Source organism: Mycteria americana, chromosome 5, assembly GCF_035582795.1.
Source record: "Mycteria americana isolate JAX WOST 10 ecotype Jacksonville Zoo and Gardens chromosome 5, USCA_MyAme_1.0, whole genome shotgun sequence".
NCBI classification, from domain to species: Eukaryota; Metazoa; Chordata; class Aves; order Ciconiiformes; family Ciconiidae; genus Mycteria; species Mycteria americana.
The window spans coordinates 2412987-2437185 of record NC_134369.1 but is presented as its reverse complement, the minus strand read 5'-3'; the positions used below and the strand labels follow the sequence as shown (position 1 = coordinate 2437185).

At 44.9% G+C, this 24199-nt stretch overlaps 1 protein-coding gene and 1 long non-coding RNA gene across 3 annotated transcripts in view; both read right to left on the bottom strand.

Annotated features, from left to right (window-relative positions):
• Nucleotides 1-1374: 1374 nt before the first annotated feature.
• On the bottom strand, nt 1375-13291 carry LOC142410064 (acyl-CoA (8-3)-desaturase-like). Its single transcript, XM_075501948.1, has 12 exons — nt 13039-13291; nt 10113-10223; nt 9623-9820; nt 8729-8830; nt 8430-8558; nt 6870-6930; nt 6669-6745; nt 5435-5532; nt 4986-5082; nt 4313-4392; nt 3769-3894; nt 1375-2996 (listed from the first exon to the last, which is right to left on the bottom strand). Exons 1-12 carry the CDS (start codon nt 13231-13233, stop codon nt 2945-2947), a joined length of 1326 nt encoding a protein of 441 aa, XP_075358063.1. The 5' UTR covers nt 13234-13291; the 3' UTR covers nt 1375-2944.
• Nucleotides 13292-16186: 2895 nt separating this feature from the next.
• LOC142410067 (uncharacterized) overlaps nt 16187-24199 on the bottom strand; it is a 44671-nt gene continuing 36658 nt past the window's right edge. For both annotated transcript variants that reach the window (XR_012775818.1, XR_012775817.1), the window contains one exon: nt 16187-19306. This is a non-coding gene — a long non-coding RNA (uncharacterized LOC142410067). The remainder of the gene's footprint in view (nt 19307-24199) is intronic.

Below are 24199 nucleotides of genomic sequence, written 5' to 3'. Positions count from 1 at the left end.
CAACATCCAAATCCCATGGAAAGGCTGAAGACTAACAGGCTTCACCTTGGGTGTAAATGCCCTGCCTTCAAAAACTGTATTTGAGTTTTCAAAATTAAACATGCAGGTAATGAATGTTCTGACTCTGGACATTCAAAAAGAAGCCACTTGCTGGGCAAAACCAAGCACTTCAACATTGCTGAAGACTTATGACCCACTTGACCTACAAGCAGCATTTCTTCTACTTACCTCATTTGCCACAGTCCATCTGGTAAGTACTTTCACAGCTTCATGAACTGAGCTGAAGTCTAGCTGTCTTCCTTCAAAACACGTTGGAAGTACTTGCACTTTTATAGTATCTTCATGACTAGAGCACTAGTATCCAGCAACCAGAGAAGCTTAGGCTGTTCCCTCTTTTATCGGAGATGATTGAAAACCTGCCCTGACAAGAGGAAGAGTACCTTTCTTGCCTGTTGAAACCATTCTACTTGCATGTCCGAATTAAAGGTTCCCCGGGCCACAGAAAGAGAGGAGTGAACTTTAATCTCACACCTGGCAATTAGGGCCAAAACGTGAGATGGAAGCATTCTTGCTACCAGGCAGTCTGTGTGGTTTTATCCAATGGACAAAATTCAAAGTCGTGAAACTTGAGTTAGGGAGATGGAATGTCTCTAGAGGATTTTTGAAGACTTCCTTGCCTTCAGTGTTCTCTCTTGCCTAGCTTAGGCAGCTCCCCACTTGTCCAGCTTTCTCCATGCATATGAAGAGCCTATCCTGGGGATTGGAGCTCCTTACGGAGCCGAGATGGTAAATAGCTCTCCTGACTAGCATAGGAAGACTTCTGGCCCTTTGTGGTTTAGGGTCAACACTCCAAGGTCAGGGGGAACTTTTGGCAATGCCACTGAAGTTCCATCTAAGGGCTGATTGCCTGTTGAATTTAAGTCCTTACAGAACAGCTCTTGATTTCATCAAACGTGTACCTTCCTACATATAAAGTAATGCAACTTCCAGAAGTCAGGGGTAGATCTTTTTTTTTCCTTTCCTCCTCATTCTGGAGGAAGAACTGGTGCATGGTTTTGTTTTGGTAGGATTAATTTTGGTTAATTGTTTATACTGCATACTTCACACAAGCTGATTCCCTTCCTCCAAAATACAAATGCTGAGTTTTAGGACAGTTATGGACAGGCCTTGGTTCCATATTTTAGAGAGCGCAGACTCTTGCATAGACATATGTTACTCTGATGACAGCAATAATTGGTAAGACAAGGAATTTTATTACTAGACTTTCCTCCAGCAACAGTTCTAATAATAAGAGGGAAAGAAACCGAGCAGGAAAAAACAAGGTAAAAGAGTAACTAAGGCCCATTTTCTTTATGGTCTTTACCAACAAGTATCAATGATTTAATGATTATTTTATTATTTCCATTACAATTTTATTCTGTGCTTAACAACGCTCTTGGCCTGGGAAGATGCATTTCTTCCATTCCCTCACAAGCCATCCTCTTTTTGGATGTTGATCAGAAAAAGCACCGTATCTTCCTCAAAATCAACCCATCCCTTCTGGAGACTAAGCCACCTATCACCGAGGTACTAGGGTGATGGAGCCGTCTTCATTAGTGCTATGCCAGGTGCTATATCCTGGTTTGGCATCTGTAGCGTTGGTGTAGTAAATGAAAAGACGCCAGGAAATGCAGTAAGGCTGACTGGTATTCCAATAAATCACACAGTACATGCCCTCTCCCCTCTCGGGGTGTGTTTTGAAGGCACATCATCCAATAGAGAAAGACCAGCAATGTATTGGCTGATGTGTGCCTACGGGTATGCAGCCTGCTGACTTCTGCCGATGGAAAAGTTAAATGCATTTAAACAGTACCCCAACCCCTAACACTTTTACAACTTCATTAAATTTGTCTGCAGCTCAGGCAGGAACACCTCGTGCTCCGTGGGCCAGAAGTCATGAGTTCTCTCCGCTTAACAAATCACTCATCAGTTCAGAGGTTCAAAAAAGAGCAAAGTTTCAGGTGACCACAGACTGATTACCCTTTTGCTTCCTTTAGTCACCCTTGCAGGGATCCCGAGTACGGACGTGCCGTACTTCCGTCCCTTTGACTTTCAGTAAGGGGTTCAGTAACACTCAGAAGTATGGCACTGGGGAAGCCACTTGCAGAGACTCCATGAGAGGTTACAAATGGGCAAAAAACCCAGAGGCCTTCACCATAGAAGAGATGTGGAGGGCAGCATTCCCACAGGATATAGCATGCTGAGCTCTCACATCTACACGCTTGGGGAATAACCCCCACTTTCCTGTTTCTCTGCCTCAATTTAGGACTCCAATTAGACCTTTCTCCGCATGCTTATTCCAACAGAACTGTTGCCTGCACCTTCTCCACCTCACCCATATGCATACAAATTGGTTTGGGCTCTCACGTGCCCCCCGCTGCCCCTTAGTTTGGGCACTTCTATTGCCACTGTTAATTACATATAGGCATTTGAAAATACTGTACCTACACAGTTCCTTATTGCTTCCACATTTCACTAACTCCCGTGTTCTTTGATTTCATACTGTCTCAACGTTCTTACTACATTCATAATGAGAGCCACCTCACAAAAGCCTATGTTAGATAAGAGACTCCCCTCCTATATACTCAGCAAACAAAGTATCAGCAGATAGAAAGGAATCTGTTCCCAGTCCCAAAGCTGCCTCCAGCTTGCTGGAACAGAACCTCCTCCAGTCAGCTTTTCCCCATTACTCAGCACCAGAAAAGAGGAATGAAAGAAGCACGAGACGAATTAAGAACACCTCTTTTAAAAAAATCACATTAATCACATTCATCAATGGAATTAAGCTGCGCCATCTCCCCACCTCTGGCTTAGGCAGCTCTCTCTCCTCTGTGCAGTATCTTCATGGTGACCACCACAGGAGGCAACAAGGGTGGGGAATTCCTCTGTAAGGGTCCACTGCTGCTTATTTATGTAGATAGGCATCAAGCCAGAGCTCCCCCGAATCTTTCAAAGAGCTGCCAAGAGAGAACCAGATTTCCTTAGAAACAAGGTAATGAAATACAGCATCCAGCGAACAGAGCCTTGTGGGAAGAATTCCCATCTATAGATTAAGCAAAGGAGATCACAGAATCATAGATTGGGTTGGAAGGGACCTTTAAAGGTCATCTAGTCCAACCCCCCTGCAATGAGCAGGGACATCTTCAACTCGATCAGGTTGCTCAGAGATCTTCAGAGGCAAGGCAATGTAGACTACAGCTCCTTGGAAAGATGAAGAAGAACCAAACCACTGGGGCTACCTCAAAGACTGGAAGGCTAAAGCAAACAATTAAAATGAAAACAAAAGGAGCAAGCATGGCAGAAGAGAGCCACATGATTTTCAATGAAATAAGAAATATCTGGGGGCAAGGAGGGGAAGAAAGGAAGAAAAAAGAAGGAATGAATGACAGTTCAAACTCATCTCTATGAAAACACCTCTTTCCCTGGGACATACTTGGGAGACAGAGGCACCAGACCTGGCATCCTACTGACCTCTGACTCTTCAGAGCTGAAGAAAAGGAGCTCTCCATTAGGTCATTCCTACTGACGCCTTCTGTCTGCTGCTTCTGAAACCAGCGCCATGGCTGAAGCTTTCCAAACCCTTTCATAGTCATCTATACTATCTGCAGCTATTCACAGAACTTCTGTGATCCGAACTGGCTGCCCCTCCCCTTCCCACATCCCTCGCTTGTTCACTCCATAATATTGGAAAAACCTTTCCCTTAGGGAATGCAGCGGGTTGATACATACTGCACTATGTCTGCAAAGGCAGTGAGCAATGGCTTGCACTGGTACTCAATACCGTGTTTGGCACACAGGGACTTCACCAAAGGGGCCACCTTCCAGTAGTTGTGTCGAGGCATTGTAGGAAAAAGGCTGTGGAAAAAGAATATGGTGATTCAACGGCATCCATCATCACCCCACAGAATTCCTGCCCCTCTTCTGTGCCTAAGCCTGGGAGTGCCTCAACCTCCCCTTGTGCCCAGAACCATTAGTGCTCTGTAGTGGTCCCTCTCATGTCACTTCAGTCAGTATCTGTACTAACCAGGAGGCTGGTAATTCTCACTCCTGTGCCATGCTGCTCATATGTGAAGTGGTGTTGGTGCCCACCGGTGCTCCAAAAAGTTTCTTGGAGTTCCCATTCCATCCCCATATAAAGAGCACAACTTACTCACATTATCTTTTGTTCTTGTACTAGCTGATAGAGAGACAGGGACCTCGTAGGCTCTTCAGACCTAGTGTAACTAGCACTCCTTGAAATTCCCCCACATCCCCGACCCATGCTTCAACTCACTGGTGCTCGATTTGGAAGTTCAGGTGTCCACTAAACCAGTCATTGAATAAGGACTGTTGAACATTACAGGTTGCCTGGAGCTGAGAGAAAAAACAGTAACATTTAAGTGGTGTTTTAGGAATGCCCCTTCTCTCACGTGTGCCAAACACAACAGTAAGCAGGTACAAGTTCCTTATCATCACATGCCTTCTGGCTGAATACAGCAACTTCAAGGGCTATCTCCAGTCCACACGAGACGGCCGTGCTGTGATATACGATTGTTAGGGACATAATTTAGGAGAACAGACTTGACTTCCCCAGTGAGATAAGCCGTAGCAACCATGCCTTTCACCTCCCTCACTTAAAAAACTGTGTAATGGCTTCAGAACTAAAATAAGACAGAGCACACAAGAGAGATCTGCATCCTTCGTGCGCAGAAAGCTCTCTATCTGAAGAGCACTGTAGCATCTCTTATTATTCTCCTTGCATCCGTGCTCAGCATTTGAAGCCTCCATCCTACTTCTGCACCTTCTTTCTTTGCACTAACCGCTCACTTCACACGGTGAGGACCAGCTGCTTACCTTTTCCTCTCACAGTTCCCATCACTTCTGTGACCAGCTCTCTTGGGCATTACGTACCCAGAAATATAACTTCTCACCTTTGAAGTCACAGGTCTCTGGAAAGAAGGTCTTACCTGGGTAGAGAACCAGTCCACATTCTTATCATAATCGATGTGCATCGGGATGTGATTCATTTGTGTAATCCAGACAAACCAGTTACTCTCTATAAACCTGGGCATACGAACACACACAAAACCATTACTGATCTCACACCTATGCCATAACGAGTCAGTACAGAACACTTGTGCACGTACAAGCTAGTCGTTGCTTGGTAAAATGAACACCAGGAACCCCAAACGTCTGGTCAGCAGATCAGACCTACACACACCTTCTACACAGACACTTTCCACCTTCTAAAGACACACGCCTGACAGACAACAACCCCTGTCTTGCTGAAAAGGCATAAGGAGACAGAAGAACAGGGAGCCGATGAGAAAGATAAGCAGGAGGCTGAAGAAAAGCAGACAAGAAGGATCGACAGGAACTGGGTAAAGAAAATGGAGGAATTGAAGTTGAATGATACCTGACTAACAGATGAAGCCCCAGGATACCCTTCACCCCCAGCAAGGGCAAGTAGGTGAGAAAGAATCGGATGTAGAAGGTCAGCATCCAGGCCAGGTCCTGTAGTATAGGGAACAGATAAAACTTCATTAAGAGGAAGAATTACTGGCTTTTGAATTTACTATCCGCTCTATGTGGCACTCCCTTTAAAACCTTCCATAATATCTTCTACTGACAGATTTTTTGTCCCCGGCCCCAGCACAAAGCAGTCTGACACAGAGCCACCCCCCAGCCGTTCCTGTGCTCGGGAATTACCCTGGTGTCATGAGCCCAGCACAGAGCAAACCCTAGAGAGGATACGCTCTAAAGCATCACATTTTCCTCTGGATCTAAAGAGAAAGCAAGAAGTGAGAAAACCAAAACCCTAGCCAATTAAAAGAATAAAGAGCTCTGGTTTACCTCCACCTCATCCTTTTTTGTTCTTCTTCACATTTCTTGCAAACTCTTATTTCCTTCATGTTCATTTTCTCCTGACTGTCCCACCTCCCAGGCAAGAATAAAACAGCAAGATGCCTTGTCTCTAACCCCCACATCTCAGAGAAAAGACATCTTTTTTCTGCATTTTTTCCTAAAGTCTCTAAAAAACATGCTGTTCCTCAAAGTCCTAGATTTTCCCCTAACAAACTATCTTCCTAACAACTCTGAAAGTCTACTACACATCCCCTATTCTGCTTCACACTGAACTGTGAGGATTCACTTTTTGGCTACCTGAAAGCTACTTGATTTTTAATATATCATTTTGCAAAATGGAGGCACACTGAATCCTCCTCCAACCTCTCCGATTTCTCCTCCTTTTCCCCTTTTTCTGTGCCCTATTGGGTTGGGAAAACAAAAAAGAGTGGTCAGAATGATCCCTTCTACCTTAAACTAGACTCTCATGCTACCTGAAGGACAAGTTCTGTATGAACATCAACTCTGCAGAAGAAGGAATGCTTCCAGACACTCACACACCCGGGACCGAACCAGAACATCAGAGAACATCTTTGGATACCCAACTGTGAACTGATCTTTTACAGAGGAGAAGGGCCGCGTGGAAGGTACCCTCTCTCCCCCAGCAAACGTTATTTCCCAGATCGTATACCCCCACCCCTCGCCACAGAGGTACAGAGCTCAGAATTCCTCCCAGTAACTTCTTGCACTGAAATGTATCCGTAAAACAAGGAGAAGTCACCATTGGCAAAGCAGAGCTGACTTACCACCCACTGTTTCCGCTGGACCACAAAGTAGAATATGTACCACTGGAAGTAAAGAGGGACCAGAGCTGGGGGACCGACTAGAGTGGAGAAACAGATGGCAGAGACATTAACTGTGCCCTTTCATCCCAGTGAGATGGACTGGAAAAGGAAGGGGTTGAGTGAATGCTGTCCATACAACTGCAGCAGGGTAGGGTTACTCACTGATGAAGAAGTACTTGTGCTGGTGGTTATAAGGCATGAATTTCTTCTTTTGTACACCAAGCTGTTAAAATAAGCAAATTACTCAGGCCGTGAAGACAGCTGAAGACATCTGTGCGTACGCTCCTACCTATGCTTTCAAAGAAATGCATACTTAGATACCTCCTAACCTTTGAAAGAGACGTCCTATCAAACCGTGCCAGCGTCCACCATGCCACTGGCTTCATCGTCCCCTGGAACTTCAGTCTATGACCGCTATGATAAGTTTTCACCCCTGCCTTGGGCGCACAAGAGGCTGGGTAGTCCCTTGCACCACAGACAGCAAAGTGCACTGGAAGCTCTTTCCCTGCAGAGGGCACAGCTGCCTAACAACACCTAAACCAAAAACCACATGAGGCAAGGAGGACAGTTTGCTGCCAATACAGAGCTTCGGAAAAAAAAGAAAAACCTATGATACTATTAATAAAGATGCCAGCGTGTAGAACTCCCACCTACTTGCAATCAGTCTCCAAAGCAGAGAAAGGAGCATCTAGACATTAAACTGTGTCCACAGGAACAGGGATGAACAGATTATCCTCCCTCCAAGACTGCTAATTTTTCAGTTTTCACTGTATAAACATAACAGATCACGTCACTGACTTCCTTGGAACTCCATTATATCCCTGTACATGTACAAACCAATTCCGAATAGCGGCCCTCCCTTAATTTCAAAGCAAATCAGAGCATTTAAGCCAGGTGACACTATGAATTTATGTAACTATTTTTTTAAGGGACCGGCAAATGCTAAAGCCGTTCAATTAATTTCAGAGTTGTACCAGAAATAAAGTTGGACTCCAGATGGGACCCGGTCTGACAGCCACTGTCAGACTGAGACCACTGAACTAGCTTCTTTGATCAGTAATTGTAAAAGTTCCAGATAGTCCTTGCTTGTCATCCGCTGCTTCATTTCCCAAAACACTACAATTAGTCAAAGCTGATCTTGGTAGAGAGAACAACTTGGCAATCTTATCTTCATACAACTGCAAGTCTCTCATCTTTGAAATATGAACTTGTAATCGTGACAAATACTGCATTCTTATTTTAAAACATAGCAAAAATAACTTCTATTGAAATTTTAAGAATATAAAAATCTCAGACGTATTGAAGTATTACTAAGGTATATTAGGGACTAGCGGAAGGCAAAGTAGCGCTATATAAAATAGCAGGTCAACTCAAACCATCTTCTGGCCATACTTCTCGTTTTACAGAAGCAGTTTTGGTGGGTTTTTTTAAACCTTCAGCATAAATTTAGGAAATTTCAACCCATGGCAAGGTTGTATTAGGGCAAAAAAACATAAAAAAACCAGTTGCAACATTAAGTATATGGAAGCTAGTGATGCGTCAGGATCTTTTTTTCTTCTCGTTTTTCAAAGGACGTTAATGCCAAGCTGCAGCTTCTCCAAATTTCTGAAATACTGAGACAGCTCATCGACCAAACCAACTGGTCACTAGTCTCCAAGCTCTCTGCAGCTTTCCAAATCTGAATCCTAACGCTGTAACCTCCCAGCCTTCACCAGGTCTCACCTCTACAGAGAGCGTTTTTCCCAAAGCAAAAAATAAGGGGTGCATGTTAACATCGGGGTCCTTTCGGAAGCAGTTGGGTTTAGCGTGGTGTTGGAAGTGGAGGTGATTCCACCAGCTGGCCGGTGCTCCCTGCAGGAAGGGATGAGAAGAGAGTGCTGTAAAGAAGTTAAATCTTCTGCCCTTAGTCCTCCCTCCCCAGTAGTTCCTTGCATTTGCTTTCTTCTTATACTGAGACTGGTTTTGACTGCAGAGCATCCCGGGCAAGGCTCTAGCAGTCCCTCTCAGCACTGAATGCCCACCTTCAGATGGCCGATCACAAACTTGTGCACCCAGTGGTTCCATCTGGACTTGCTAAAGACTGAAAGGTGTCCAAAATCATGCTGGAGCCAGCCAGCCTGGGCCTGGAATTAAAAAAAAGAAAACACTGCTGCTGGGGAAAAAGAAGAGTCAGGACTCTCTGCGTCGGAAAAGGGCTTTCTCTTCTCCCGCTCCCATGCTCCTTGCAACATACCCTTGGATAGCGAGAGCATTTCCACTACTAAGACCCAAGCCAAACACTTCTCTTGTACTATATACCAGTGCAGTCCAGACTTTGCCTAACGACTTTTAGTCTCAGATACTTGTTTTCATGAGGAAGGAAAAAAATCATGAAAAAAAAAAAAAAAGTCACGGAGCTCAGAAACAGCATTTATTCTCTTACAAAACTGCACTGAAATCGGCAACAAAGTCTCCTTTAAGGAGCAGCTTGCCGCTGCCTCCTCCGAGTACTTGTAATTCCAAAGGGATCAGCTGGCCACAGGAGAAATAGCCGGGGCTTTGAGAGCTGCTCTGCCCTCTCCTCTAACGCGCTGCAAGTTCCCATGGGAAGGCGGTGGCTTGGCCCCTGCACAGTGCCTTGGAGTTCTGGCACAAGGGACCTCAGAAGCGCAGCATGGCTTTCACTGTATGAAGAAGGCTGGGAATAAGGAGGGCTTTGACGGACTACGGGAAGGAAAAAGCAGGGCAAAGCCTGCTCTACCAAAGCAGCATGTTGTGGCACTGTAATTTTGCCCCCTCGGTGGAACCCGGGGAGAAGCGGGATTTTGGGAAGTCCACGAAGATAAGATTTCTCCTGCGCTTATAGCAATGAGAACCTAAGTCTCAAAGAGCTGGCTTTTGGTGTTTCTGGGGCTTCTTTTTGCCTAGCTGCTTACCTGGACGGTGCCTAGAAGCACTGCAGAGAAGAGGAAAGGCACTGTAGATGCTCCAAAATACCAGATGGTGAGCCAGGCTGCAACATCCAACACCAAGATGTGACAGAGATACAGGATGAAAAAGGTGTGGTTGGGGTTGAGAAGCCCCATCTTCTCGACGGTTGCACGGAGTTCACGGAAATCTTCTACCAGCTTTTTCTGTGGGAAGACCCAAGAGTATCTGCGGGTCTGAAAATGCCTCAGGAACTGTAAGAGGAGCTCAGTTTCCCCTCTCAAGGAGCTACTGTGGCAATGGGGAAAAGCTGAGGGTCACCTGGAGACAAATCTCCACTAAGACTACTAATAATGACATGAAGTCAAGGGGAAGCTTCAGACCGATGCAGTGATTCTACGAGATACAATCATTTTATGTGCAGGGAATTCTGGCTGCCAGTAAGAGATGTTAAATAGCACAATTTCCACCCAAATACCAAGTTTTTAAGATACTTACGTTCTTGCTGGGCTCAAAGCTGGGTTGATCTGGTGCCAGTTCCCCAATTAAGAGTGGGGTCATGTACTTTCTCACTAGTGCCTTGTCAAGATGAAATGCTATGAAAGGATCCTGAAATACAGATATAGGAACAGGATGAGAAAAATGACCGTTCAGGTGGCAGCAAAAGAAATGTATTTCATGATATCCTGGACTCAGCAGAAAGCAACCCAACTAATTGAGCTGGCTGAACCAGATTTTACTGCCACAAATCTTACTGCTTTCTTCACGCCATAAACGATCATTTGAAGGTGAATTCTCTGTATCGTTTTCCATCTGGATGCTGTTAAGTGCAGGTCACCAAGAAATATGGGCTCACTCCTCTCTTACTTCTGAATCTGAAAATTTCATATCCTGTTGAACCTCAAGATATATCATCTCCACCACATACTCCTCTGTCTCTATTTTGTCTTTAGCTTCCATCTTACTTTTCCTCAGGCCCCATATCCTGAAATGAAACTCTGACTAAGGAGAAGGGCAAGATGTTGGCACAAAAACCGAATCAGCTAGCTGAACTGGGAAAAATAATGGGACAAGCAGGACACAGACAGGTGATGGCAGCTCCTGGTGACCCACACCAATCTCTCAAAAGCCCCACGTTGTTCCAGACATGCTTCCTTGGCAATCTCCAATGCCCACCCTGCCACATCTTCCTAGAAGAGTTTTGTTTTCTTGCTACCTGCCTCCTGTCCTCACCTGGTTCCCCTCCACATTTCTGCGAGTCCCATGAAAAGGCCATTTTTTTTTTCCTCTTTACCATTCAAAAGATCCCTGTTAGGGAAATCAGTTATTTTTATCATTTAAATATAATGTCAATCTCCATGACAACCAGGAAGCCAGGTGAAAAAACCACATCACTGTAGATTCTATCACTATATTTAGATTACAAATCCCCTGAGCACACATGGCGTTGTGACACCTACTTCCTACTGACGATCTCCCATTTACCTCCTTTTGCATATTTCTCTCCCTGGCTCCAAATTAGCATATATTTTACAATCTCCCTCAGCCTAAGGATGCTTTTTCTCTTCTGAGACAGCATTTGCTCACTGATGCATCAGGAAGCATCCTGCACCATGCACTGTTCAGCACTATAATTACTAGCTCACGTTTGCATGCTTTTAAAACAAATTATCCTTTTAAAAGATCTCTAGTCAAGAAAGGGGTTAAAAAAAACCAGCTGATGTTGGCAGCTCTGGGTCAGCCCTGTTGTGCTTCAGATGTAGCATCCTCTCTGCTCAGGCTTATGTGAATAAAGGAGGGAAAGAGAAGAGGGGAATGTTAATTTGCATTTTCTCATCGGAAGAGAAGAAAAAATAGGGAGGAGTATGTGGGCAGATCAGAGGAGGATGGTACCACGCGTTTAGACCAATCCTTTCCGTGGAGGCTGTAAAACCTGGCAGTGCAATCCTAACAGGAGGTTAAGGGACCGCTGATTGCACCTTCTAGAAATCAGAACACTCTAGCGGCATTCAGCAAATGAGTGTTCTTTCTTTACTTTCCACTGTTTTCTGGTTTTGAGGAGCCTGATCCTTTTCATTTCCAGGACAAAACTACTAGAAAAATTGGAATTTACTTGGCTCGGGTTCCCGAGCGGTCAGCAGTTCAGTTGCACCCAGCAGCGACACAGACGATAACGCCTACAGAATGCAGCCGGCTGCAATCTGACCATCTGACTGCGCTCAGCCCTATGTGCTGGCCACCGTGACCGACCCGCTTCTGAGCACGCAACGCCAACGGGGCTTCCAAAATGCACGTGTGCATCCTGACCTCGTGAAGTATGTGGACATTCACGTATTACCTTTGGCTTTACGTTATATGCATATGATGAAGTTAAGGAAAGCATTAGATCTCAAGTTCCATCCTTTCCGGTCAGGGACAAAACTGGACTGAAACATAGTCCATCAAAACCACTCCTGAGGTAGCTTCAACATCCCATACCTGCCTTTGGGTCTAAATACTGACATTCGGAGAAATGCATTTTCTTTCGTGAAAGCCATAAGCCGACGAAAGAAGGAAATAATACACTGACAAAATTACCCCACATCCTGCTGCCAATTCAAACAACGTTTACTCTGCTTTGCAAGTCACTGGCATTCAGACATGTATGGGTTTTTTTATTTTTAGAAAAGATTGAAATACGACTTTCAGTAGTATTTTGCACTAGTGCCATCTCTTGGAAACATTATGCTGGGTTTTTAAAGTTCGAGGAGGCTGAACGCGTTCGTATACATGCAAAAAATAAGTCTACCTGGGCACACACGAGTGTCACTACCAATACCTTGGGTGTTTCTGCTCAGTTCTGGCCTGTGGCTAGCCAGGTATAAAAATGCTATCCTATACTAGCATTTTATACTAGATTCATAGATCTAGAATCTAGATCTAGATTCATATACTAGATTCATAGAGATATACTAGAGATAGCATTTTATACTAGAATTTTTATATAAGATAGTATTCTTATATAAGATAGTATTTTATACTAGAATAGTATTCTAGTATAAAAAGAGTATTCTTATTTACTGCACGTGTGCAGAAATCATTGGGGTTTTTCCCCAGATTTATGGCCAGTTGCGGACGCCCTGTTTGCCCACATTTTAGCTATTCTTTCAACAAAGTTACTTCGTAAAAACCGCCATCCGGGACCCAGAAAGAGCCTGCATTCAGCATCGGTCTTCGCGCACCCGAGCGAACACCTTACACGCGCGTAACACGCCCGAGTCCCCGTCTCTTCACTGCGCAGCGCCTGGCCCCTCCGGCTGCCGCTCGCCCCGGCTCCGCCGCCGTGTTTCTGCCCCGAGTGACCCCCTGCCCCGAGCACCCCCTTCCATCCCTCCCCGGGACGCCCTGCGAGAGCCGGGGACGGACCCCCCCCGCCGCCGCTCACCGTGGCGTCCTGCCCGGCGTAGTGGCTGATGACCCGGGAGCCCCCCGGGTGCCTCCGGCAGAAGTGGCTGATGTCGTACACCTTCCTCTCGATCACCAGCCAGCGCTCCTGCGGCGGCGGGCCCCGGCCGCTGCGCTGCCCGATCTCCTCCCAGGTGAAGAGCCGCAGCGCCCGGCCGCGCTCCGGGTCCTCCATGTTTGGGCTCGGCCCGGCCCGGCCCGGCTCGGTTCGACTCGTTCGACTCGTTCGGCTCGGCTCGGCTCCGCGCCGGCCGGACCCTCCCCGCCAGCGCCGCCCGAGCCCCCGCTCCGCGCTCCTCCCTCTCGAAAACCGGCCCGCTGCCCCGCCTCCCATTGGCTCCCCGCGCCCCCAGGCCCCGCCTCCCCTCCATTCCCCCACGCCCATTGGGCCCCGCTCGCCTTGCGCCCGCCCCTTGGAGGGAGGCGCCATGGCCGGCGGGCCGAGCTGGCGGCGGGGCCGCGGCGGCAGCGGGTGCGGGCGGGTCCCGGGCAGCCCCGCCGTGCTGCGAGGCTGCAGCGCCCGGAGGTACGGCGGGGTTTGGTGATGGAATGCACGGCAGAGGAGGAAACTTCGGGCCCCCGCAGCAGGCAGCTGCCTGGCATCTTCAGCTGTCCAGACCGTAATAAATGACAGGCTGTAATATACCGCCGGTGCAGCCGTAGGCACAGGACAAAATTATTTTGAACATAGTTGAGGGCAGCCTGTAGACCTCATCATCTTGGCTTGCTCAAAATGTAGCTGGTTACAAGCTGCGTTCCAAAAGGTGTTGAAGCTGGTGCCAGGGCTATTTAAATGCCTTCGCTTCCGACCGGGAAAACGGGATAAATGCACCTTTATATAGATTTGCTGATTGTATCAAACAGTTGATATGCTGGAGGGCAAGAAAGATGGGCAGGCTGACAAGAACCTGAAGTCGTTCAGCCTGAGCAAATGCCAAGTCCTGCACTGAGGAGGTAAGAAAGGTGGGAAAGGGATCGACATACCAAATGGCTGGTCCTCGATGACTTGCTAGGTGGAAAGGGCAGAGGCTTGGTGGTCAATGTTACATGCCAGGTGAAGACACAGCCTGGAAAATTACATCATGAACCAGATACAGGATTTGGAGAGAGCAGAAAAGGCCGAGGACCCAAGCCATCCACAGAGGAGACCACTTTTACAACCTGGTTCTCCTCACTTCTGGGCTGAGGATGCCTCATCTTCCCTGGCCTTGGTGTTGTTTCCCCTTTCCAGCAAATCTCTCCCGTCTGTCCTGCCTCTCCCTTCCAGCTGCCAGGGCTTCTTCCCTTCCTATGGCTACATTTGGCTGCTGCCGCCTGGATATGCAGCCAGAGGGAGGAGAGGTGTCACCCACCGCAGGTATAGCACAGAACACGCCTGCTTGATGGCGGTCTGCGGATGATCCTTCATACAGCAGACTACTGAATATGATAGAAGAGCGAATGATGCTAAAACTGACAGACCCATCTGTGTGGGGCTTCATACATATCCATTACAAATGTACATTAAAATGCCTGGTTCCACATTCAGCTCCTTTCTTGCTTCCCCTAGTAGCAACAGTCTTCTCTCTGAACTCTCATTACCAATTCCGAATCTCTTTGTTTTCGTTCACACCTTCCAATCTGACCTAGTTACAGCAATTCCGGTTGAATGTAACCATAGAAACAAAGACCCACCAGACTGCATCCCTTCTTGTTCTGAACATCACCTGATTGCTACATCACGTCTTTCTAGCTTGGAATTCTATGCCTGCAAAACACTGGATGGAACATCTTTTAGTTCCCTCCCTTCAGCAATGCCACAGCTCATGCATCGAGTAAGGCATCCCTGCTTCTACACGTTTGCACTGCCGTCCGTGAAAGAAAAGGTTCTCTCCTGATTTGAGCAAAAATTAAGTTGTTTTGTATGTTGACTGCTGACCGTCTCACAAACATAACCACAAAAGACATTAATAAATGTTTAGCATCTTTTAAAATTTAACTGTTATATTCAGAACGGTGCAGTAATTATTTCTATTTCTATTTTTTCTCATTATCTATTGCACAAAAGAATAATTATCCTAAATTTAGTTGATATTTGGAGTTTGACTCTTTGTCATGAATATGGGGGTGTACTGGTCAGCTTTCTTTTTCTATACACCACATTAAAAACAAAGTCTATCTTCCTACACAAGTTAAACCTTTGGAAACTTGGTTTAAGGGATCTTAACAATAGCCAAAAAGCACCACTGAGCTTGATAAACTGCAGCCTTCTTCCCCTCATATGCCTCCTCTGATTTCAGCAGGACCAAAAGCTATAAGGGATGTTAACACCTTATTAACAGATTTGCCAAGACAAATCATACAGCAGTCCTTGGAATCACCTTCAGAGCTTTTGCTGACATAAAAATCTGTGGCTCCGTTTCTTTTCCCCTCACTAGATGATTCAGCCCAGGATAAGACATCATGGAGGCTACTCGAAGCATCCAACTCGAAGCAGCGAAGGTTTTCGTGCCCTGCTACAAGCTGCCTGTTGTCAACAGTGGTTGGTTCTCCTGCACTTGCCATACTCGGGCTCTCAATGGGTCTCAGAGAGGCAAGAATGAGATCTTTGTAACAAAGACTGCAAGGGAAAACCAGCTGCCGTTACACACTCACTAGCATCCTGCATCCAGTTAATGCGACTGTTGGCATTAACAGAGAGTCAGTCTTTGCTGGAAGACAATTAACTAGGTAAAAGCAGACCTGGCCACTCTGCTCTTCCAACAGCATTTCTTCTTTTCAGTGTTCTGACTCCTTGTTTTACCTCCGCTACTCCCATCTCCATTTCTCCTTACCATCAAGATCTAGCTGTGACCCAGCTTCCTAGGCTATCAAGGATCGCTGAAAATCCAAAGGGAGGTAAGTGATGCTCTTTGATTCAAGTCTTGTGATCTGGCTGCGATTCATTCTTAACAGCCTAGATGACTGGAGATCACCAAAAGTCAGAGAAAATATATTAAAACTCCTTACGTCGCTACCGTGATTTGGCTGTAACATACTTTCAAATAACTAAGTGACCTGGGTGATGAGGGCTGACGACGTACCCAGGCATCTGACGACCAAACCGGTAATACAGATAAATAGAGGAGATGGACTGAAAGGATGGCAGCTTTTATCTTACCAGCTTGAAGCAGGGGAAAATGAGTTAGAACAATGGATGGTGGGCTCTGAACCCATAGAAAACAGGAGATTTTAAAGGAAAACTAACAAATGCTGAAAAACAGTTTAAAATAGCAAAGTCTAAAAGAAGAATCAGTTCTTAGCTTTTGTTCAGCCGAAGAAAAGCTTAAGATGCAGCGTGCATGGGAATCGTGGCGTGAAGATTTACAAGATACAGGCTGTCGCCAGTGCAATTAAAACAGCTACGCTGATGAAGCAAATGGAGGAGGAAACCACCAATTTTAGCATCATACTCCTCGCAGGGAAGAGCTTGTAACTCCTGAGAGCTCACTGTAACACCGCTCCCGCACCAGGCTTAGGATCCACGGGTGCATTGGAAGGGTTAGCGTAACACCAGAAAAAGGGGTAGATACTAGAAATATTTCCTTTATTCTTGTCAACTGTTGCATTACTGGGAATGAGCTGCACTAGTTGAATAATTTGGACTAAATGAGTTAGTATTGTACCTGCAACTATTTGTTTGGATTGCGAACACTTTATACCGACGATGAATTCTTGGGTTTTGCATATAAACAGTGTTTCTTCAGCCCGTATTAACTGCATGGAGTATTTGCTCTGGTACTCTGCCCTAACAACTGACTGTTAAAATTTAGATGCAAAAATATACATGACAGAGGGAAGGAATGAATATATCATAGTGCGGACTACCGGAGGAAGATTGTGATTTGGAACGAGTTTACATCTCGCCAGAAAAAGCAACCAGGAATCACTATACATAAGGGATGGGGTTGCTGAGCTAAAAATAAGCGTATTTTTTGTCCTCCAGAAGAGGTAAATTAGGATTCGTAACTGAGGGAAGAAGGCAGTAATTGTTTAGAGTTTTTCACATTTGAAAGCAAAATCTGAGTAAAGAGAAAAGGAAAGAATCTGATGGTAACAGGAGAACGTCAGTGGGATGGACTTCTCATTACAAATTATTACAAATGAGATTATACTGACAAGGCAGCGTTAAGAACAGAGCATTTCTCTCCTTATTCTTGTCCCGATGGGTACTTGCAACGTCTGCTGCTTTCTCTACTCAACAAGTGCGATTATGTACTCCGCTTCCTCGGCATCCAGACCACTTTGTGCCCTGACCCTGATAATCCCACACGGCCAACCCAAGATCTGCGGCAGAATGTGAAATTCATGCCAACGATGGCAGCACAATGGGAATTTCTGTTTCGTTGTTGGTTGGTTGCTGTGTAAAGTTAGTCAGCTCTCAGCCACTGTCCCATGACTAGAAAAAGTGTCGCCAACTCAAGATGCTACAATATGTCAGCATAAAATGCATCAAACACATCTTTGATAGCGTTTTGTCTTCGTTTTAAGTATATCAACTTAATTAGCCAACTCTAGTAGCATGTGATCATGAGCTATGTAACAGAGCAGAGGAAGCAAAATGACCAATACTGTACAGAGTATCTGAAAAAAAAATATATCAAAAACTATGTGTTTCAATAGGCATTTTTCTGATTAAAGTTACACTCAAATGCAATGGAAATAGAAAGAAGATTTAACAGTGACTCTAAGACATTCACGTTTCTTCCTTTTCACAGATTTTTAAAGGTCAGGGGGCTTTTAATGGTCTAATCTTCCATATGATAAGGAAGAGAAAACAATTTATTTACCACGATAAGCAGCATTGGATTAAAACGTGCTTCAGAAAAGCACGTAGCCTTGACTTGAAGATAATGCATTCTTAGCATACATTCTGCTCAACTATTAAAATTTTGAGCCTTAAAAGTTTCATTTGTCTGGTTTTGATTTACAAAATATTTATTGGGTTTTGTTTTACAGGTCTCTCCTACACTAAAAATCAATTGGTTCCGGTATTTCCTCTCTACAGGGATACTTCCACTCCATAAGCAAGTAATTTCCGGATTTTTTTTTTTTTCTTTTTGTATCCTAAAAAATTGCAGATGGACTCAGAACACGTTAATCAACACTGGAAATATTTCGGGGGGGTTCCTTGCACTTTAACATTGCATATTCTATACCCATGTTTCATCCTGAAACTCCCACATCCCCGGTCTTCGTGCAACTGTAACTAAACATCCGAGTTAACAAATACATTTACACAAACAACATTTTGTCCAGTAAGGAATCTCACGGACCCGGATGGCAACAAAATGGTTCTACCAGGACCGATGTGGAAACACAGCAGGACTCCAAAGGTGGTAAGAGACTGTTAAGTTTGGTATGAAACTATCACTCTCCTTCCTAATTATTATTTATTCGTTTCGTATTTTAATACCTAAAAGCCTTCGTCACAGTCCTGTTTTACAAAGTGCTGTATAAATATCTGCTCTTAAAAAGCTTTCTTGGTGGCTGGCAGAAGAACAAAAGGCAATGAGGAGACAACAGCAGCCAGATGTATCAGTAAGGGACATTTAAACTCTGAACTGGGAGCACTGGGAGCTCAGAAACAGTATTACTAACAAGCCAACCTTCCTGAGGGCTTCATATTGACCTCAGAACAACATAGTTTAAGATGCCTAAATCATTTGGAAAATGGAAGCACTATTCCCAAGCTACTTTCCAGATAGAAATGAGGTCAAGGTATTTTATTGTAGCTTGGGATGCCATTTTTAACTATTAACGTGAGGAAAAAGGTCTTTCCCTTTTCTTGAAAAGGGCAAATGGAGTTTTCCTTGTGGGTACACCTAAGTTTTGAGATGCTCAAAGAAGATGCAGTTTCTTCTTCTTTTGAAGAGCTGTGATATCCTCATGGAACTGATAATTGTTTTTTCTTTCTTCAGGGGAAGAATGCTCCCTCCTGAAAGCCCAAGCCAAGGATCCAATCTTCATCCAGTGAAATACACAGTAGTTATTGCTTACCTTTGGATTAATTACTGCTCGTTACTTCAGCGTCTTGGGTGTCTTTCTGCTTGAATCAGCTTCCGCTGGTGCAGAATCATATATCTTGATGATATGCAGAATCATAAATCTTGACGATACGCCGAACCACATCATCCTTCATGCACCCATCTGTTCTATACAGCGATGGGCAAGGATGTTTCCTCCTCAGAGCCATTAGCTGACGCTTCCCAAGCACTAGAAATTTGTTTCTGTGGAGAGACAGAAAGAAGGGATGGAGAACTTCACTTTTGTTATTAAAGTGGTGCTGCCACAGCATCCCTACCTAACCGTTGGGTTCCCTCACCTCAGGCTCCATGCTCCAGAACCCCTTTCCCCAGCCCTGTCAGGATGTCATTTAGTTGTTTCCCACTATGTTTGAATTTATTATTCACCCATCTCAACCCAAGTTCAGAGCTCCTCAGCCTTTCCTTCTAGTGAAAGGGAGGGAAAGCCTGGCATCCTTTCTCTCCTTACATGTATTTTTCCTTGGCAGAGTAACTAAAGGTAGCTAAAAGTCTATAAAGATGCGGCTAAATCTGATCTTCACTCTATTTTTCTCCAAATATCCTCAATTTCCACTTTCTGTCTTAGCCCATTCCCTTTTTCCCCTTCACATCCCTGCTCCATCCCCCTCCTATGCACCCCTTGCTCGCTGCTCTCTCCTGCCGCCTCCTTTTCCCACCACCTCCCACGGAGCCATCCGGCCTTACCAAATGGCCAGTGATGCATCTCACGCTTTTCAAACTGGGGAAAAAGGAGGATTTTCCCCGCATCCGTGAGGACTACTGTGCAGCTGCAGTGCATTTCCATGTGCTGGTGCCAGGCTGGGTGCTGCTATCAAAGTCATCCTCCAGGTATTACTGGAGACTCTAAGCCTTTCTAAAAGGCAGATTAAAAGAATCTTATCTGATCTTACCGACTTCTACATAAAACTCAATAAAGGGATGAGACGACAAACACAAACATCGTGATTTCTACTACATCTTTAAAACTCTTTCCTCAGGGTCTCAGTTTCTTTTACATTAACAAATCGATGCATGACACGGCGTAAAGATACCTGAATTACCAATTTGCCCTGCTTTTTCCCCATTCCAGACTAACCCAGCAAGATGTCCTTCACTTACTCATTAGCTCACGTATTTCTACGTTACCCTGAAGAGCAGAAATACCCCTCCTATGTGTTCCCCCTACAAAAACTCTTCCGCTTTGCACTTCTCTACATCCCCTTTTCCACGCTTTCTTTCCTGTCGTGTTTCTCACTTTTCCCCCCCATCTCGTGACTACCTGATGAAACTCAGGGCTTTTATGTCCCTTACACAAGCTCTTTGTGCCGTTAAAGCCACACCATGCAACGAATGCAGCCTTTCACCTACTTGGCCGCAGAAGAGAGTCTGTTCTCCTCTCATTGCCGCGGCTGGTTTGGGCCCCAGGAGCCAAACAAAACCTAGGACGAGTGCCGCATAAAGCCCTGGCAGCGTTACAGGCTGTGCTGCAAGGAGGTGATAGCGCCGGGGTTTTTTTGATAGGCACCTTTCAATGACTTGTCATTACGTTATTACACAAGTATCTCTGTGAAATACCGAGGTGAGGAGTTCTGTGTGCAGACTTTACGTCTATGTCTATCTAACAGGTACAAGAGCCGATTCCAAAACGTACCCACCTCCTTACCAGTTCATTTCGCAGGAGGGAGGGCATGCTCAGGCAAATATACCATCCAAGCCCAGCGTTGGCATATGTAGCCAGCCCTGTGTAGATTATCCACTGCTTAAGGTCATCAGCTCTGAAGTATGAACTTCCATGGACTGACTGGTAAAGCTTGTTGTATATAATATAACCACCAATTTCGGTAACACTAGTACATTCCTTTTGTGGAGCAGTCACCTGATGGACTATGACCATCAGACAATACTGTGAGTTACCAATAATACCTATCTTTATCTCCACAAATCAAAAGAAGTCATGGCTTTGAATCTAGCTGTGGACAGAGAGGACGCAACCTTCAATTAGGACACTGAACAAGTAAAAATATTTCACGAATTTGCAAAATAATTTCCTTTCAACAAAACTGGCTTTGCAGTGGATCCCCCCTACTTTCTAACAGTAAAATATCATTAGTGAAGCTTGAAGAAACGCATCCTAAAATAATCATTTGTAGTATGTTTTCTTATTCCTTTCTCTCTGTTGCCCAGTGGCCCTCTCCATCTTCTTAGACATCTCTATGTTCTTCAGCTTTGCAATCTTCTTCTACATAGAATTATAAAGTAATACAGTTTGCAAAGGATCTCTGGAGGGTTACAGTACAACCTCCTGAGTCAAAGGAGAGCTACCATCCCGCTCAGCACAGTCACTGAATCTAAAGAACCAGATCTTCAGCTGCTATGAACAGGAAAATCATGAGGATTCACCAATTTACAGTTGTACGCGATTTGACTCTGCAGAAGCAACAGAGCAAGAGATGCTGCTGGGTCAGTGTTCTGAACTGCTACCAGAAGTGGAAATGGTGAAGTAATTCACATAATCCAACAGATATGCTATAAATTACAGCTGAAAAGCAGTAATAGATCTTTATATGCAATGATTTTCAAACTGAGGTCTGCAGGCTGCTTGGAGTCCATGAACCACTGCGTAGAGGTTCCACGAGGATGACTGGGGAAGATCTGTAGTGCAGAAGTTGACATTCACTAAACGTGGTCCTCTCACTGGGAAATCTTTAGGGGATAACAAATCAAAGCAGCAATTTATTGCCATTGAGTAGCAGAGCTAGTCAATACAGATTTGACAGCCAGCCTGATTTCCCTTGGGATTTTCGTCTACACATGGAATCGCAGAGCTGAAAGCAGCTCTCTCCTCTTTCTCCTCCACCAGACCAGCACAATGACTGGCACGAGCCAAGATCTGGTGTGGGGACAGTACTACAGTATTTCTTAACAAATAAAGCTTAGAAGAGCCTGACTTTCATAGTTAGAGCCCTTGCTTCAGAGCTGTAGCCTGAAAATTCAAATAATGCATAGCAAAACGACACTATACTTACAAGCAGAAAAGCAGAGTATCAATAGATACATCGTGCAACAGCATCGAAGAAGAAATAAGTTAGAGGTGTCTTAGAATTGCACCTAATTTAAACATATTTTGCCATGTTATCTACCCTACCTCCTTCTGTTCACCTTCTTGATTGTGCTTTCTTATCGAAAGATGTACAGGATGGAAAAGGTGATGAGCTGAAAAAAAAATAAAAAGGCAGGGATGTATGTTCATGACAAGGGTCCGTGACTTTCACTGCTGCTAAGAGTTTATGTTTCTTTAGATATAATTTCTCACTTCATTGCGTTCGGAATTCTCTAAGTACAATTTTAACACTAAATTCTTGTATACTCTTTCTATCAGGTGGTCTTACGTACGCTTCCCTTTCAGGATGCAGTAATTGGTGTAGAAGTCATTACTGCACCGCTCAGTCAATGAGGCTGCTCAACATTTCACATCACCAAGCCCCAAACCCCCCAGGCTGAACAGATAACTGATTTGCTGGCGAGGTTTCTTCCTATGAACCAGCATGGATTCATTTTGCTTATAGGATGATTTTGCAAAGGATGGTGCACAAAGAAAGCTGAGGCAGGCTTCTATGCACAATTTTTTTTAGCTGAATCCACAATTTATGGCATACATGGACCTCAAAGCTATTTTAGGGGGGAAAAAAACAACCAAAAAACCCAACCCAAAACAAAAATCCCAAACAAATAAAAACCAAACAAACAAAAAAAACACCACAACCAAAACAAGGCGAGAAAGAGAGGAAAAAAGAGAGAAGGAAAACCATCTTCCTGGGGACCAGCCCAGGAACAGAAGCAATGGGGTCTTCCAGACAATTGTCCTCTTCTGGACGTCCTTTCCAGTGGAGCAGGGAGTCCACAGAGCGGTTTCCCAACAGTAACAATACAGTTTTCATCAAAACCCACTTAAACTCATTACTGGTTGCTCCTGCCCGAGATGATGTTAGCACTGAGTGGAGCACCCTTGATGAGGTGCAAGAATTGCATGCTCCATGCACATGTAACCTCCAAGTAATATTTATTGGATATGTGAATTTTTCATCTACTTTCTGATCCAGTAGGTCCTAAAATTATAAACTAAAAGCTACAAGGCAAAGGGTAAAAAAATAGGGTAAGAAAGGATGATTCACTTACCCTGGTAATCAATTTTTAGGAGAAACCAGACATAACAGACAGCAAAACTCATCAGAATGCATCTGTGCAAGGCCCTGAGGATCAGGGCAGGTGGATACCACGGTAAAAGCACGAGGACAGCAGCCTCCAGGTGTGTGGTTACAAGGGACAGGGCAGGCTACAGAGGGAACAGCCTTAGCATTACAAAGGTTAAAGCATCCAACATGCCATGCAGACATGCCTACAGGATTAAAATCCTGAAATTCAAAGAACTCAGCGCGGAAAGTGTCATGGTAGACTTTTCCCACATCACAAGCAATGAGCTTCAGGTCTACCTTAACGCAGTGTCTTGCTGACATTTATTATTATCCTTGTCAGAGGTCTATTTTGAACCAAACTAAATAAAACTAGCAAGTCTTAGGAAAACATTCCGTTCATTTCTGACTTTCGTCACCCCACACCACAGGCAAAGACTGTTTCATAGGCTGAAGTCCTTGTGCAGCAATAAGACCAGGCAGAAAGAGAGGAAACCTATAGCATGCGGCACAAAGCTATAGCATGCGGCACCTAAAGGCGGCACAAAGCGATTCTCACTGGTACAGAAGCGATGCACGTCCTTTCACTTCAGTGTCCGTTCCTATCGCCTATGTAGGGAGCATGGGTAGAGAAAAGGAGAGGCGCAAGAATTTTTTTAGATATTCACTGTTGTCAGCTCCTTCAGGCTAATGGCAGCAGGCAAAACCAGAGCACCCTTGTCTGTGCCTCCTCTAAACTATGGCTGGGGCTGGAGAGAAGCACAACAGCACCAGGACTGGAGGCACTTCTTCCTTTCACTGAAGGAGGTGGTCTCTTATTCTACGCTATCCTTCAGCAACAAGATACGATAGTCGGCTAGAGAGCAAATAAGCATTGTGAATTAAAACACGTGATGGTTAACCAAGC

Coding starts and splice junctions, on each gene's coding strand:
- LOC142410064 (XM_075501948.1), bottom strand. CDS start 13,233: ATGGAGGACCCGGAGCGCGGCCGGGCGCTGCGGCTCTTCACCTGGGAG. Junction 6,931..8,429: donor GAAAAACGCTCTCTGTAGAG/GTGAGACCTGGT, acceptor TTATTTTAACAG/CTTGGTGTACAAAAGAAGAA. Junction 5,083..5,434: donor GGGCTTCATCTGTTAGTCAG/GTATCATTCAAC, acceptor TCGTATGCCCAG/GTTTATAGAGAGTAACTGGT.